This window comes from Fulmarus glacialis, unplaced genomic scaffold (genome assembly GCF_000690835.1).
Source record: "Fulmarus glacialis isolate BGI_N327 unplaced genomic scaffold, ASM69083v1 scaffold3466, whole genome shotgun sequence".
NCBI lineage: Eukaryota > Metazoa > Chordata > Aves > Procellariiformes > Procellariidae > Fulmarus > Fulmarus glacialis.
The window spans coordinates 17,735-34,779 of record NW_009217343.1 but is presented as its reverse complement, the minus strand read 5'-3'; the positions used below and the strand labels follow the sequence as shown (position 1 = coordinate 34,779).

Here is a 17,045-nt window from a genome sequence, read left to right as displayed (position 1 = left end):
AGAGGGAGTCTTTTTCTTCCTGGGTTGGCAGCTTGCAGACCCCCCTGCCTAGGATGTCACCCAAGCCCAGCTCCTGATACTTGGGAGGTTGAGTTGCAAGGAGATGGCCACTGCTGTAGAAACTTTAAAGTGCGAAATCAAAGAGCAAAGCTGGAGGGAACAAACTCCCTCAGTTGCCCTACAACTTGCCTGTCTCCCCATGGGTACTCACAGCCCAAAGTGTGGGTGCTAGGGGAGAGCAGTGTTTTCAAACTACACACGGATGTAGCCACTCCTCAGTTCAAGTGGGCTTCTCAGAAAGTCGCAGGGGCTGAGTGGGAGTGGAGGAAGGGAAGTTGAGCTACTTCAGAGAGGTGGAGGTGGCAAGCAAGAACCCCGAGTAGGTGGTCTGAGTGGAAGGGGGTGAGCCTGGGCAACGTGCATCACACATACAATATCTTAAGAGGAGACAGTGGCATGATGAAAGCCCAGCTTTGAATATCTCTGGTGTCACTGTCATCAGAGGTCTGTGGTGGAACATGTTTGGACTTTTCTGGATCTAGACTTCATGTCTATGTCTGAGTGATGCAAAAGCAAGATTTCTGACAAAAGATGGGGCACGTGATGGCTTCACTTTTTAGTGTCACCAGCAGCAGATTGGTTAGATCCTTATGACAGCACCATACAGCTCCTAAAGTTGCTTTCTGCTTTCAAACATCTGAATCTGTGTCCATGCTACACAGCTGTTGTGCATTAAGCATGTCCACAGGGCAGATAATTTTGTTGTTATTTCTGAGTGCTAACAAAGTCCATCTAACATATATGTAATACTCTAGCGGAGGCCTTACAGTATTATGAACTGTACCTAGAGTATTACTTCAAAATAAGTCTAGAACTTTGCAGGTAGGAGGATACAAGACAATGGCCAAAATTTAGATGGTTTTTGGTTCTGTCAGACTATTCTCCCTTGGGTTGAAAGGAACCAGGAACAAAATCTATTTGGCACCATGATCCCGTTGATCATTCAACAGCAACAGCTGGCACTGCTAGCAGAAGACCAGCCAAGAGCTATTCTGCATAATCAGAACTAGATTTCAAACCAGATGGATGTTATCCATAATGTTATTTGGAGAATAGCATTTTTCAGTTGAATGCACAATAAATTATTGCCTTTAGCTTTGGTTTTGGCTCTGAATGACGGTGGGAGTGGTGTTTTAATTTGTATTACAGTGAGGACAAATAGAAGGCAAAGTGAGAGTCAGACACTAAAACAAGAGAATGAAAATGAGAAACACTGGCACAGTATTTCCCAACAGAACAAGAAGCATGCTGAGAAATCCTATTAAACAGCCATATTTCATTAGAATGTGCTGAAGGAATGTGACCCCAGCCTGAAAACGAGGACACTAAGTTTTCTTATGAGATAAACAGTATTTGAAGTCCTGTGTGCCTTTGGACGTGATTGGGAAATTTTTCCCACCTTGCTTCTCAGTGTATCATATTACCCAAAGTGCAGACAAATGCAACTTTATATAGACTATCGGAAAAGAGAAGGAGTGAAAACCTGTCTGTTCTGGAAGCACCTGACTTTTGATTACCCTGAAAAATCACACTAGTGTAAACACTTTCAGCTCTTGTACATATTGGGTAGAAGAGGACTGGCTATTTCTGACTTTTCTCTTAGTAATGGAGTGCTTCTATCCAGTCACCTCAAAGTACTTTACAACGATAGATAATAAAGATGGAGAGAGCTTTACCAAAGAGTGGGGAAATTTTTGGTTGACATTGGGGAAAATGATCAAGACACAGTATTTCAAAGAAAACATGGATTCTTATTTTTCCATCTCCGCTCCAAACCTGCTGTGACCAGTAAACTGCATTATCTCCATCTGCACAAGAAAGGGAGACCAAGGAAGATTTTCAAGCCAAAATTTTTCAGATTGTGCAATGCTTATATGTTCCAAAAGCTTTCCTTCCAAGTACAGGCCAGTCATAATGTCTGGGTGTAGGAGAGGAGAGGACTCCCTGTAATGTTTGGCTGCATATGCAGGAGGTGTCTGCTCTGTTCGCTTGTTTTTCCTAAGGATGGGCATCATCACTGTCATTTAAAAGTTAGCTGTCAAGGCTCCCCTTGTGTTCTGTGGAGAAAGCTGGGCCCTCCCAGAAGGTGCTTGTACCTTGGACCCCTCCATAAGTATGTCACCAGGTGACTAGTTTAGACTAAGTTGCCCAGCTCTGAGATGGCTGACGGTGGGAGACGAGCATCCTGTCTCCTGCTTCCACTCATTCCTACTGCCCACCCTCCTCAAGGGTCTGAGATATGATGTGTCCCTACAGGGTTAGGTGTTGGGCTGTCCTTGGTAATCCTTGATCTGGCAGTCAGGCGGGGGGGGGTCTTGTGAAAGGTTCAGGTGAAGTCAGGGGAGTTGCTCTGGTATCTCACGGAGGGCAGCAAAGCACAGTTTCTGACCAGTTTCTATCAAAGGGTAAAATCCATCATTCTGAAAATACCACTTCCACATGAGATGAGGAGCCCTACTTTGGCTTTTACTATCAGTATGCTTTATAATAGCTCGATGCATGGCACCTCCTTACAGCCCAGATGAACCTTATATTCAACTCTGTCACCTTTTCAGCGTTTCTCCTTCCCGTTCCCCATCCTTGCCCCACTTTCTGTTGAACATAGGGATGTGGGGTGACTTGAAACGCTGGGCTTTCCAGTGGTGTGATTCACCGAAAAGCTGATTGATTTGTTGTAGTTTGTTAGCAGCAGAAAATGTGCTCTGGTGAGTGTTTGCTGGTGTCCTGCTGTGTCTGTTGCTGTAGACTCTCCTTACAGACACTCAGTGGGTACCTGCTCAGCATGGAGAGATGACACGGCAGCGGGTCTCTGATCCGGAGGAATAACTTGAGCAAGCCTCCCAGTGGTGCTAGTTTTGTCCTGAATGGCTAAGGGGGCGAAGAAAACCAGTGTCTCTTGGTAATTGCCTTTGTCTTCCATCTCAAATCTCATAACAGCATACTCCTTTAGAGCAGGGGCTTCTGGAGAGCTATGGGGTGTGTGGGAGAGATGGCTGGCAGGTGTTCTCTAGCACATGCACAGAGGAAGGCAAAGGAGGAGGCTGGGAATTCACAAGTATGGAGAGGCAGGGGGAGGCTGGAGGGCAAGGAAGAATTTCCTTTTGCACAGTAGGTGTGCTTTGGAGAAGGTCAAGGGGCTCTTCACTGAAGTGTCTGTGACCTGGGAAACAGTGGTGGGGAGGCCGTTGTGCAGAGATCGCACCAGCTAGGCACAGCGTGCTGCTTTCCAGGGGGGAAGACCTCCTGCTTTCCACTCCATCATTACAGCTGCTGCTTTATAGTATTAACTCTTCCTCAGCTGTTTGCAGGGAGACTTCTGCCAGATGAGAGCCAGATGGCTCTGGGACCTGTGTAGGCATTGGGTTGCAGCAGCCGACGAGGGCATTGCAGTGCACAGACTGCACTGTATTTTCCTCTCCACCATCACTACATTCCTCTGCCTCCTTGCCTATTAAAACCAGCTTCTTCCTGCTGCACAAACAGCTCTCTGTTAGTGGTATCCTGTCAGTCAGGGCTAGCAGTGATCCTGCCTCTGATGTTTAGTCTTGAAGGAATATGTGATACAGGAGCAAGAGATTACTCTGGGCTTTGCAACTGCCCTGCCCTCTAAGAAACATAACCAGCACACAGATTTGGAGGAGAGCTGCCAGCAATATGTGAACATAACTGGATGTCTTAAACCACACAACATGTGGCAACCTGTTTGCCAAGAATTAAAATGTTGGTAGGTTTTGACATTGTCTGGATATTGGAGGAATTTTTTAATTCCCTTTGCATATCATTTGTGCAACAGCCTTGAGGTCCATCAGTGCTGTCAAGCTGTTTCTTTTTCTTCATCAGTCTCATGGGTTAGCCAAAACATCCTTATAGTATTCCTAAGCTGTTTACTGACTGAACACCCAGACCCAAATTCTAACTGGGTCATCTGTGTGACTGAAGAGAGTGATGGGAAAATCCCTGGAGCCTGGAGCACTCAATCCAATAACCTGCTGATCTCAGCTGTGCCCCACTGGAGGGAAATGGCACAGCCTCACCTGGGAGATCCCAAGTCCACAGGCTCGTTTCTACCTTTTTTGTCTTCACTATCAGCCACAATGGTCGCAGTTCTTTCCAGCAGGGATGGAAGGTACAGCCCTTTCCCAGCAGAACTTGCAATTCAAGGTTAGGACATATGTTTTGGTTTCTGGAAAGCAGCACAACCAAAGGGGACCTTCAGGAAAGGGTTGCATATGGGACCTTGTGGATATGCTCTAAGGGGAGCAGACCCAGAGGACAGAACTGCAGAAAGCAGAGCAATATGTACTGAGAAGCTGTCAAATGGACGCTTATAAACTGACATGTTGGCAGGACAGATAAGATTACAAAGAATAGCCAGCTGAGAAGGGTACGGAGCTATGAAGAGCTTTCAATGCAGTGCTGATAAAAATCTTGAATTTGATGAGAAGGGAGATGAGGGAAGATGGAAGAGAGATACATATGATCTAATCAAGCAGTGTGATTTTTACTTTCTGTGGATGGATCGCTTTCCATGTTGGGAGAGCTTTCAATGCTTTGCTTTCTGTGGATTGGAAAGAAACCATGGAGGGGTTTCAGATTTTGACAGGTATCTGGATGCCTAGAGATGCAGGACAAAGAATGGCAGGGAAATTGTTAATATAATATGCTTTTGAAAATGCCACTAGTTGCTGATTTTCATGGAGTTTGCCTTCTAGATGCTTCTGGATATCTAGCCCCGTAATTCAGCTAAAGTCAAGCTCCAGGTATTGTTAATACAGGAAACCAGTGCTTTGGAGATGCTGCCCGTACCCAGATTTTCAGTCTCCCCAGTTGTTGGGGTTTACTTGAGGTTTGTGCTCAACCTTTCTCCTCCAGCTTGGAGGCACAGTTCCCTGGTGAAATGGAAGTAACAGCATGTTTCTTCTCTGTCTTCTCACAGAAGTGGAAGATGAAAGGCAGTTTCATTCAACACTTTGTCAGCGGTCTCTGCCTGGAAAACCAGACTGGGAGAGTGGTGACCAACCCTTGCCAAGCAGATGTACCTGGCCAACAGTGGGAGCTGCTACAAGCAACATGATGGTAGCACAGAGATCTCCTTGTTTCTTTGTGCATGAGACTTTGGGAACAGAGGGGGATTGGGAAGGGAGGAATGGTTTTGTATATCTGACCCTAAATGTTTTCATTGTGCCCATCTGCAAGCCACCATTTCAGCTGAGCACTTGGTGTTTTTGAGCTTTTCAAAGAAGCTGGGGGTGAGAGGGACGAGGAGAGTTGTTGAAATCTTCCCATCTGTTGTCTTAAGTTCTCCTTTGTAGCTGATGTCTGTGCACAGCTGTACCCTGAGAGGGGGGAGGACCCAGCCCAATACTCGGAGTGACTAGAACTGCCTTGCAGCTCTCCCCATCCATTCCTTTCTCTGTGTCCAGAGTCTACGACCTTCATTCCAACAGCTTAAACGATGCTTATACAAACATTGGTAGTTCTATGGCTTCCCTGGCTTTTCGCTCTAACATTGTGCATCATTTATGCATGTGTATCTCTCAGTGAGGACTGGCCAGAAGAAGAGTCATCATGATGAGTGGAGGGGCTGGGAAGGAACTCGCAGCCCCTGGGGGCAGATTTGTCACCTCTTTGTGGTGGGCCTGTTCCTTTCTCTGCCCGCAGTAGCCACCCTACAGCCAAATGGGCTGAGGTTGGGAAATGAGGCACAGTGCTGACAAGAGAGCTAGAAAAAGGACAGTCTGTTTTAGCAGCATAACCAGGGATTGTTTTGGGGACTATTCCCTGTTGAATTCTTGCTTCCAGTTTGTTACGGGTAGAAGGCCAGCCCTGCCTCCATGAGTGATCCAAGCCCGCAAGCAGCCCAGCTGGACCTGGGTTCAGGGTACCACACTCCTGCGGAGCTGGTCAGAGACAGGTGCCGACACTTTGGGATGCCGGGGAAGCTGGGAACATTCTCTGGCTGGTCTTCCTGGTGCTACCAGACACTGCCCGCTGCACCCCACACTGGGGGCGATGCACAGAGCTGTGTGGGCGGCGCACACTGACAGCACCACTGCACTTGGCTCAGGTCTGTGGCAGGAGCCCACCCAGTTCCCCGCTGTGAGAGGCAGAAGGGGACAGCCCCTAGGTCATCGCAGGCTTCCTGCTGCTGGCTGGGCTGGAGCACAGCCCTCTCGCTGGCTCTCTGGCTCTGCATGGCCCTTGTGAACACAGCCCAGCATGACAAGCCACCCAATACCTCTGTCTAGTCGCTTTTCCCCCCTCTCTCTCGGAAGAAGCAGGTGAAAAGGCCTGGGGCTGCTCCACTTGCAATGCCCAGCTCTCTTCCCGGTGGGCACCCTGGGGAGGTTAGTTGGTGAAGCTGAAACTGCCCCCTGCACAAATGCTGCCACAGTACAGGCCTGCCTTGAGAGATCTCTCCTTTGTGTTCCGGAAATACCGAAGACAACTGGTGTCTCTAGCTAGCATCCCAGTTCTTCTCCCAGTTACCAGTCAGCTGTAGCTGAGTGTGGGTTTTCAGACTTGCCAGGGGAAGCTTACCTATTAAAAAAAAAAAAAAAAAAAAAAATCCCGACAACATTACCTTTTCCTACTAGATGTGTTAAATTTTCCTCTTGGAGCTGGGTTTTGTAAACCAACCCTCTTCTCCAAGAGCCTGGCAGGGGAACCAGATGGTGGGGCCACCATCAGTAGGCAATTGCTTGCCTGGATCCTTTCTGATCTGGTGTAAAAGAAACAGGATGTTCATTTGGATTCTGAACAGCTGGCTGCTTTTGGTCATGCTTCTGTCCCTTTTTAATTCTTTCTCCTACTTTGGTATTAGCCCAAGCAGTTGACAAAAGAACAGATACTGTTCTTCATACGTTGCATGTGCTCAGAGGTGCTTGTGTGAGAACTGGACGATTTGTTTTCTGTTCTTGGTTCTTTTATTTAAAAAATTAAATCAGCCAGGTGGCAGGAGCTCTCTTCCTGTTTCCCGCTTCACTTTGACATCAGCTCACCATCTTGACACTGATTAGCCAGGTGAATGACCTGCCTGCACTGTGAAAACTCAGGGGTCAGTTCCCTTTGGTCCAAAGCTTACAGCATGGTGCAGCTGCACTTCTGTGTGGGAGTGAGGGCACTGACTCTGCAGAGATTTTTTATGGAGATGCTTTGGGCCTGAACCACTGAGGCCAGGAGAGAGCAGAGAAGGAAAGAAGATAGCCTAGGAACAGAAAGAGGGCAGGGCAGGCAGACCTGTCACGGGGGAGAGATGCCATGCTACTAGCAATTGCTTTTTTAAACAAGAGTATGCAGGAGATGCTACTTCCAGAACAGTATCATTAGGCAGTAGAAGACAGGAACAGTCAAGTTCTCACATACCTGGCTTGAAAAAAGTTGATGCAAAGACAGACGAAAGGCCATTGAGCAGGTACTGTGTGTAAGCTCTGTATACAACGAAGTGCTAAAGGATTACGTATTTTCATCAAAATGCATCCTAAGTGGACCATCTGAACTTCCCCCATTTCACTCTCCAGCAGCTTAAGGGTTGCAGCTAACAGCATGTTCACTCCTCCACCAGGTACTGCTTTCTTCCTCCTTGCTCCTACTGTATGTGTGCAGCTTTCTTGCAGTTCCTTCTTCATAACCGTACTGGGACTAGGACCCAGCTCCTCTACAAACAATTCTCCTGACTGCTGCAGACCACAGGAGCCCTGCTTATACACAGTCTCCAAACCTTGGGCCAGCCCTGGTTCAAAGGGCTCTTGTCAGCACGCTGGCTACTGCCCTTGACTTTGTGCTCGGCTCCAATGTTGGAGATTAGTGACCGCTCCCGGAGCAGAGGTACCTGGACTAGCTGTGTCGATTTATGCCTCTCTTCCTACTGCTCACCGCCTGGAAGAGTGTGAACTGGCATCCATTTGGGGCTGTGAGCGGGGGCAGCTGAAGACTGGACACTCTCCTTCTTCAGGTGCCTCGGCCTGGCGGAGAAAAGGGAAAAGGTAGGCATATGCTAGATGTCAATAACTAAAATTGCCCCTGGAGTTAGGGGCTACCAGAGCCCTGAGTCTACCTGGTTTTGGACATGTTCTCCTGAGGTCACCTCCCCACTGCTTACTCCACTGTCAGCTAAAGCACTGCTCACAGGACCTTCCTGTAGGCCCAAAGCAGACCTCCCCTCACATCATCCTCTGGAAGCCATTGGTTCCCAATGGATTTTAGCAATTGCTGAAAAGGAGGTGCATTACAAAAGGCTGCTGTCAAGTGTGGGCAAACTAAACTTCTCAGAATAAACAAAGTCTTGTCCAAACTCATTATTAGCATGCTTTCCATTTCCCTTGCACTGAAGGGAAGGAGGAACGATGTTATCTGTGCTTTTCTCCCCAAGGTCCACGCAGTGCCACGTTTCGGAACAGGACTCCAGCGGGGTTTTTGAAAGCAAACTGACTGAGCCCTCAAATTTGTCCCAGTGATTTGTTTCTTTAACAGTCAGAACAAGCAGCTGCTCACCCTTGTTTTCCTGTTTACTTTAAACAGCCCCCTAGACCGTCAAGACAGAGCATTTGCATTGGTAATACCTTTTAAGAAAGCTGTTACTGTATCAGATCATCCAATGTAATTTTGTGTGCTGTGAACCCATGGGGGTTTATTTAAGAGCAGCTGAAACTACTGTTGTACAAAAATCAATTTCAAAAGGTTTATTTTCCCTACTCACTTGTAAGCTGCACTTTGCCAGATGTAATTTATGTGGAGCCCAGATTTGTTTTCCCTTTTCTTGAAGAAAGCATGTGCCAGAATCTGTTTAATGCCTGGAATAAAATCCACTTTGAAACAAGTATTTCAGCCTGTTCTTATTCCCTCTTACTCCCTATCAGAAAAAAGCCTCCATCCTTTCTTGCCTGGTCCCTGCCTCTGTCTCTCACCGGGTTTGTCCCCCCAGACACACGTACCTCAGTTCTTTGCATGGGTTCCTGGGTTGCTTCTAGAGGGATACGGCAGGAGCTGGCAGAAAGATTTCTAGGCTACAATGGCATATCAGTTGAAAACGACTGAAGAAGCCCTCCACAGCTGGCTAGGCCGGAAAGTATCCTTTCTGGCAAAAGTTAAGAGCAGCTAATGGACTGGCTTTTACATGCTGAAAGAAATAGCTGAGGGTGGGGGGAATTAATTCTTCCTGTAACTCCCTCCTTGATCTTTTCCTCAGGCTGTCAGCCTGCCTATTCCTTACTGAGCCTCCCAAAGGTCTTTCTTCTGCCTCTATCTTGAAGGCAGGGAAGCCTCACCACCTGCAGATGCCTCCTAGCATGTGTGTTGCTGAGCCTCAGTACTGTGACTCCTCAGGTAAGCTGGTAAGCTTTCCTAATCTCCCCGTATTAAAAAACAAGCCCAGCCAGCAATGTCAATTGGAGGCTTTGGGTTTAAAATCAGGGCTTAACTGACTGCTAGTTCACCTGCAGAGGCTTTTTCAAACTAGGATCAGCTGGGTCTGCCTCTACAGAAAGCAGCTGTGCCAGAGCCTCCCTCTAAGGAAGGAGGGTGAAGGTGTGCTGGAAGTTAGCTGGTGTGGGGGGAAGAAGTGCTTCTCTTCGCTGCCTGGTAACATATCTGGTGTTTGAATGCTGTGGGAACTTGATAAAAAGGAAAAGAGTTGGGGCTTTTTCTCTTAGTGCTGCTTCTGTAGCAGGACATCAGTTGGGCTGTGTCCCTGGAGTCCTGCCATGCACACCCTGAGTGATGAGCTGTAATGCCCTCGAAAGCAGGAGATTCTCGGGCTGTAATGATGGCTGGGAAGCTGGGAAGACTTTAATTAGTCCTGTCTAGGAAAATGAAATGCTGATCTTCTGAAGAGCCAAACTGGGGGCAGGGGGGCAGGGAGGAGAAATGAGTGAGGGATAGGCTCTCCTCTGAGGATGGTAGGGTCAGGCATGCAGTGATCTGGCACATAAATGAAGTAGAGAAGAGTTTGGAGTAGAAACAGTTGCATCAAAGGAGACTAGAACCAAGTGTGGGAAAAATCATAGGGGAGTAATTTCTTTGCAGGAGGTTAAAAACATAGAAGCACCACATCTACAGTGGTCACATAGTTGCGTCAAATTCGGTAAATGCTTTGTCTCAAAAGGCAAATCAAGTGGTGTTTGGATTTGTTGTGGTTTTTTTAAGTACTCAAATAGTTCATTTTAGCACTCACAAAGCAGATTATTTTCTGAGAAACGGAGATGGCTACATTCAGTAAGAAAGTTAAGTGCTAGGAGATCTCCTTTTTCTGCAGCCCATTAAAAGGGACTTGCTGGATGCAAAGACCTTATGTGAGTGTCTCTTCATTCTCAAACCCTCTGCTGTTGGGCTGCAGGGGGTGCTGAGGTGGATATTTCTGTCCCTCCAATCGGACCTCTTCAGCATTTTAGAAGTACGTACTAACTGCAGAAGTGCCTGGAAACCTGACTGCTGCTCTTCCCTCGGGCAAGCATCCTAATACACTTCTTGCCTCCTTTCTCTTTCATCTTGTACTGCTTGGCCAACACAGCTGAAGAGCTCCTGTATCCCTCCCTCTTAGGGGGCCTGGGATTCACTCCTTTGTTGTGACTTGTGAGCATTTTAAACAGAAGCAAAGCAGCCCCGGAGAACTGCAAATGTTGAAAATAGATGTTTAGATCTCCCTGAAACAAAACTTGTTTTCAGTGTGTTTGTTTTGCTTCTATGGTAGCAAAAAATCAGCAGTGCACTGCCCTGTGAAAATAAACGGGGTGTGCAGCGTGCTGGGCTTCTGGCTCTGCTTCTCCAGCGGAGAACGCTGTGCCCATGTGCGGACAGGAGGCATTGCCCCTCCACCACTCTCCCAGCTTGGGCGCAAGGTAGCGGGGCTGTCATCCACATTTCTAGGGCTTCCGTTTCTGTAAGGTGTTTTACAAACACCTGTGATACAGTCCACAGCTGCGTGGAAAAGTGTTTCTGTGCTGCAGCATGTTGCAGAGGTGCCGCTGGGAGGCTGGGTATGGGAGGGAACTGAACAACCTTTTGCTTTTCTGACTGATCTGCATCTGTTTGAGAAACGGTGCTTAAATCTCACCTGTGAGTGACCGGTAATTAAAACCAGGCCAGAACAAGGTAGTATTTCTGTGCTGGAAATGACACCGAGTAAGTGTTCAGACCTGCCTGTCTTTGAGTGAGGGACATCCCATCCAAATGGAAATAGCGGCTTCTGCTTAACATATCGATGTGCTTTACAAATCTGAGTCCTTAAAATAAATTCAGCTTCATTTGTACTGCATGGTGCAAAAAGAAGAATGAGAGAAAAGATAACAAAATAATCCACTTGGGCCAAAATTGTGTTTTAATGTGATTTTGGTGGAAACCAGCTTCTCTGGTTTTGATTTCCATGGAAACTAGTACAGCAACACTGCTTACCACCGCCTGCAGTGGGGCTGAGCTTGGCAGTAACAGTCGGGGTGCGCTGGGTGGTGAGCTGGCCAGTGCCTCGGGGGATGCTCAAATTTGTGAGCGTGAACGGAACAAAATGGGGTCACTGACCCAAAAAGCCACCCGTGGGTCCCTCCACACCTCCTGATCTGTCTCAACTTTCTTTTCCCAAGGGCTCTTCTCCCTGAATTTTGTGGTCAGAGCCCAGGCCTGCTTTGCCTTCTCCCGTCTTGGTCTCAGTTGATGCGTGGATCTCAGTATCGCCTTCTCTGTGGCAGCCTGTGCTCCCTGGAAGCGTGGTGACTGCTGGCCCTGAGGGTGGTCGTGAGCTCTCACAGGCTTCACCCCAGCTCTCAAGATCCCTCTTCACCTTGCACCCTGGCATGTCATGCCACTGCCCCGTGGGGCTGCCGTGGGGTCTCCTGATTGTTATTTAGTTTTAACCTGTAGACATGCTGCTGTCTGCTATTAGCTTCCCTTCAGCACTGGATGACCAGAACTGGCCCTGCAGTATAGCTGTATTTTGGAAGTGACCACAAAGGTTTCAAAGAAGTGGGGCAGCTGCATACAAAGTAGAGAAAACGGCTTATTTGAAGAGGTGACATCTTTTTATGTTTCACCAGAGTTTGTGTGAATGTCTTTACCCACCAAAACACCTTGTTCCCCCGACCTCCCAACGTATAATGAGGGCAAACCAGAAATCATGTCAATGCTGGTGTATTTTGGAGGTAATGGTTTGAATTTTGCCCTTGCTAAAAAGTAGTGGTGTTCTCAGTGTTCTGGCAAGCAGAAAAGCAGTGGAAGGGCAAGTGCTGAAATAGGTATGAGGGCACTCAAATGTGGCCATGGTTCCCAGAGTAGAAAAAATGGGAAGATGGCTGAGGAGCGCCTTTGAGCCCAATCAGTAGTAGAGCAACATAGTAAAGAAGAAAGGAGTGTGAAAGGAGCAGGAGTCTTCCTGTGATGGCTGGGGGTGTTTCTAGGACAAGAAGACTGTGGGTCAGGCCCTGAGGACGATGTAGACCTCTCTCTTGTTTCTAATCCCTGCTGCCCCCAGCCCTTCTCCAAGCTGTCCCCCTTCTGCTTCAGGGGACAGCGGGGCCTGTGCCGGGCAGCTGGTGGGACTTGGAAGGATGTGCTCAGGCTGTGACTTTCAAGCCTGGCTCCCACCGGAGGGATGTTACGCAGCCGGCAGCGGGGCTGCACTGGTGTGAGGGTGTCTGTATCTCAGGCTGCAGCAGAAAATGGGGCACCGAGGTGAGCTGCGGCTGATGTCCCAGCCCAGCTGCTGGACCCAGTTGCACCCCCACCTGCTTCTCTCCTTGGCTCTCCCTGAAACATGTCTCCTGAGGCTTGTTTCTCAGGATCTCAGTGTGGATCAGACAGTCCAAGGCTGGCCAGGCCTGAACTAGAAGATCTTTTCCAACCCTCATCCCAGTGATTCCTTCCCTTTTAAAATAAACACAAGAGCGACCAGTGCTACAGCTGGAAATTCAGTGGAGAACACATAATGGGGACAGCTAATTCTGAGTTTTGCCTTACCTTACCAAGGGACAGAGCAAAAAGGATGTGTTCTGCTGTCAGCTGTGATCCTCAGTGACTGCAGACCAGTCATATCACCTCCCAGTACTCCCTTCCCTTCTCCGAACTGGGAACGGTTCCGTCTGGCTGCCACATGAAGTGAAATTTAATTCAGTCACCTTAGAAAAGCTCTTTCTCCATGGCAAAGAGGAACCATTATTGGTGTTTCCTAACCAATCTTCTCCTGCAAGTTGTTTAATTTTTTGTCGAGTTTTTTCTTCGCTCGATCAACCTCCGAGTCCGCTGCGCTTGCAGTGCAGCGTGAGAAAAGCAAGCCCTCCCTCAGCACCGGGCTCAGTCGCAACGCAGCCGGTGCTGCCCGGAGCTGAGGGTGGCTGCACACGCTGCCTGAGCCACCGCGCCCGCGCTGAGCCCCTGCTCCGCTGACTCCAGCAGCGACCACCCCGCAGCTGGTGTGTGCACCGCTGCGTCCTGCCTTGCCTTCCCAGCCAGGCAGGAAAACAGGGGTGAAATCTGTGCTCTGTTTAGTCTCTGTGTGTTTCGCCATCATCTTCACTTACATCTGCTTTTCTCCTTTCTGGTCTTAAAATGAGCGAGGAGATGGAACGGAGAAACATTTTTCTCAGCAGAAATTGATAGTGGGGTGTCCTGGTTTCAGCTGGGATAGGGTTAAATTTCTTCCTAGTGCGGTGTTTCGGATTTAGTATGAGGAGAATGTTGATAACACACTGATGTTTTCAGTTGTTGCTAAGTAACCTCCTAAGGACAGCTCCCATGCCTACTGACTGAGCTAGGTACACAAGATGGGAGGGAACATAATCAGGACAGCCAGCCCAGCTGGCCAATGGGGTATTCCATACCATGTGACGTCATGCTCAGTATATGAATGGTAGGCGTGATCCAGGAAGTACCGATCGCTACCTGGTTATCGGTCAGTGCGGGTGGTGAGCAATTGCATTGTGCATCACTCATTTTGTATATTTTATCATCATCATTATTATTTTCCCTTTTCTGTTCTATTAAACTGTCTTTATCTCAACTTACGAGTTTTTCTCACTCTTAACCCTTCCGATTCTCTCCCCGTCCCACTGGGGAGGGGAGTGAGTGAGCGGCTGCGTGGTATTTGGCTGCCTGCCGGGTTAAACCACGACATGGGGTTTCTCCTCACTGCTGCATTTTTCCTTCGCTTTTTGCAGGGTTATTCACTAGTGCGTACACTTGTCAGATTTGGGAAACAGACTCAGTCTAAATCATTGTTCCTGCTTGGATTAAATTTCTGATTGTGCATTTTAATACTGTTGGCTTTAAGAAATGCGAGTGGCTGGGAGAATGCTGCTGGTCAGCAGTCGCTGGCTTTGTGGCAGAAGCAGCAGTAGAGAGCTGGCCCAAGGCAGGTGAGACTGAGGGCTAGGGGGGAGCTCGGTGGTTATCCTGCTTGGTTTTTCTTCAGCAACAGACACAGGCGAATGGGTAATATAACATTTAAATCTTGAAATGGCTACAAGGAAGGAGAGAAATACAGGTCACGCTTGCAGCCGGTCTGCCTTCTGTACTGGCACTGCTCGGGGGATGCTCTGTACAGCTTCTCCCTCGGTGTCCAGCCTCACCTTTCTTCCCCTTTGAAACACCCAACCTATCTCAGGTTGTTCGTTTGCAGTGCTGCTCAGTACACTGCTACTTCTCCCCATTAAAATCAGCTTAATGACAGCTACTGTGTAGGTGAAGGCTTGACTATGTGGGCTTTGTAATACCGTCTGGACTGCCTCTGCTGCTGAACATGCTGCAGGGCAGGAAGCATGTAAATGGTGTTTAAGCCACTCGGGCATAGAGGGACCTCTTTGAGGCAGAAGTCTTTTTTTTTCTAGGTCATTTCTCAGATTTTTGAGGAAAAGTAGCAAATTGTAGCAGAGACTTGATTCCACATTGCTGGATTTCCTCAGCCTGATGTATTAGGCTTGCAGGCTGCTTTGTCCTTTTGGCTAGCCCTGAATAGTTTTAAACCATCCCCTAGACCAGGCTTACTGGCATGGGCCAGCACAGTGCGGCCTGACTGCGGGCTGAGATACTCAGCTGCTACGGGAGAGTTCGGTCCCTCGCTCAGCAATTGCTCTTACCTCCTGCCATATCTGGGATTTTCATGGCAGCCTTCACCTCCAAGAATTTTGTTTAGTCTAAATCACTCAGCCTGTGAGAGCTGGTGTTGCTGCAGCCGTAAATATCTGTTGATGAAAACGGGCATTAAAAACGCGACAGATGTAGCCAAGTCTAAAAGCATACCAAAGGGTCTCATGCTGGGGGTTAAATTACGGAGCGCAAATGTTCAGGCTGGTTCTTTCACGGCTCCTCTCAAGGCTTCAGTGCAGCACATTTAATCTTTTGTATTTTAACTCTCTTACACGGTATTGTGTGAGACTTGTTGCGTGCGCTTTTTTAACTAGAGGCTATGTGTTATAATGCTGTTGACAAGGACAACCAAATGATGTCAAAGTCCTTCTAATTATCCCAAGCTGAAGTGTCACCTCTGCTTTCTGTCTGAGTAGATGAAAGCAATGTTCAAAGAGACCCACTTAATACCGGAGCATTTTTCAAGGCGATCAGCTGCTCCGAGCTCTTTTCCCCCTAAGCAATCTAAATGCTAAATAGATATTTAAAATAATTACCATATCTAAGACGAGGAGCCATTTTCTGCTGCAAACACCTGATGCTCATTAGCAATATTTAACGTGACACACATCACCTCTGTTTACTCTAAACTTTTTTGGCAGGAGTTTGTCAGGTGTCTGCAAGTGCTGGGCCTATGCTGAAGAGCCTGGGGAAGCCTCCTGAGCACAAATCCTTTGTCCTGACAGAGAAGGGGTCTGGATTTCTGCGAAACTCTTCCCTTTTTCTTCCCTCCCAGCTTCATTTTGATCTCATTAAGAACAAATAGTGTCAGTGAACGACACCAACCTGGCACCAGCCTCAGCCGGGTCCCCAAATCGGAGATGAGCTTAGCACTGAGTTTGTGAGGGGCAGGGTGGTAGAAAGCTGGCTTTAACCTGTCTTTGCAGCTCCTCTTGGCGGTTGCTTGCAGCATCCAAGAGCCCTTGTCAGGACCAGCAGCTGCCAGCACGGACGTAGCCCCTTTGCCCAGGAACACCTTTAGCACACGCTGCGCTGTGAACCCCACGGGGCTGCCACACCGCAGCAAGCGGGAGCCTCCTGCTAGGGGAAATCCATAGGAGAGGTCTGCTCGCTGCACCTCATATGGCTGTCGGGAATCACTCCCGCCCTTGTACCAATGCAATATATTAATGAAGAAACAGACCCTCTGGGAAACTGGGGTTGCTCAAGGTGGAGCCGTTCTTAGCTCTGCCTGCTAAAGCTGCTCTACTTTACACCTCGCATGATAATAAAGCTTAATTTGAACAAAGGATGTATGATTCTAGCCTAGTGGTTCACGAGCTTTCCGTCTCTGGAGCAAGGCCTGGAGCCTGAGATTGCTTCAGGAATTACTTTGCATTTTTTTTTCTGTAACCATTTCATTTCAAGTTCATAAACAGCCTTTGGAGCAGTGCCTGGAATGCAGGACCTTCCTGCCATGCAGATGCCCCAGCTGCTGCCAGAAAACTGTAATTACTTTCTCCCTGGTACAGGTCATCCTCAGATATTCCATGCCAAGGGTTTCAAAAGAGCCTCACCATAAGATGTTCCATGTTTTGCCCTCTAATCCCTCCTGGCAGCCCCAGTCAAGCCTATACAGCTTGGTGAAATAGAGAAAGCAGTGACTGTTCTTTTATTTTTGTGTTTATTTGCAATGGCTGTGCTCTGGGAAGGCTTACCAAATCAAGGGCAATGGAGGAACACCTTGTTTATCAGTTCCCTTAGCACTTACTCCCAGAGATGGTCTGAACACAGCTGGGACTAAAGCGCTTCTGGCTAGATGTTGGAGCAGATCCTGAATTGTGAAGACTGAGGTGTACATGTCTGAGGTGAATCCAGCTTTGGACAGCAGCTGAACAGAGGCTTTTTGGATTCCAATGTGAGATCTAACGATTCAAATC

General features: G+C 48.1%; 1 protein-coding gene across 1 annotated transcript in view; it reads left to right on the top strand.

The window, feature by feature from the left end:
- The window catches only part of GALNT16 (polypeptide N-acetylgalactosaminyltransferase 16), a 37,620-nt gene extending 32,486 nt beyond the window's left edge, over nucleotides 1-5,134 (top strand). Inside the window, exon 14 of the mRNA XM_009579616.1 lies at nucleotides 4,997-5,134. Coding sequence (XP_009577911.1) covers nucleotides 4,997-5,134 — 138 coding nt within the window. The remainder of the gene's footprint in view (nucleotides 1-4,996) is intronic.
- Nucleotides 5,135-17,045: the final 11,911 nt, after the last annotated feature.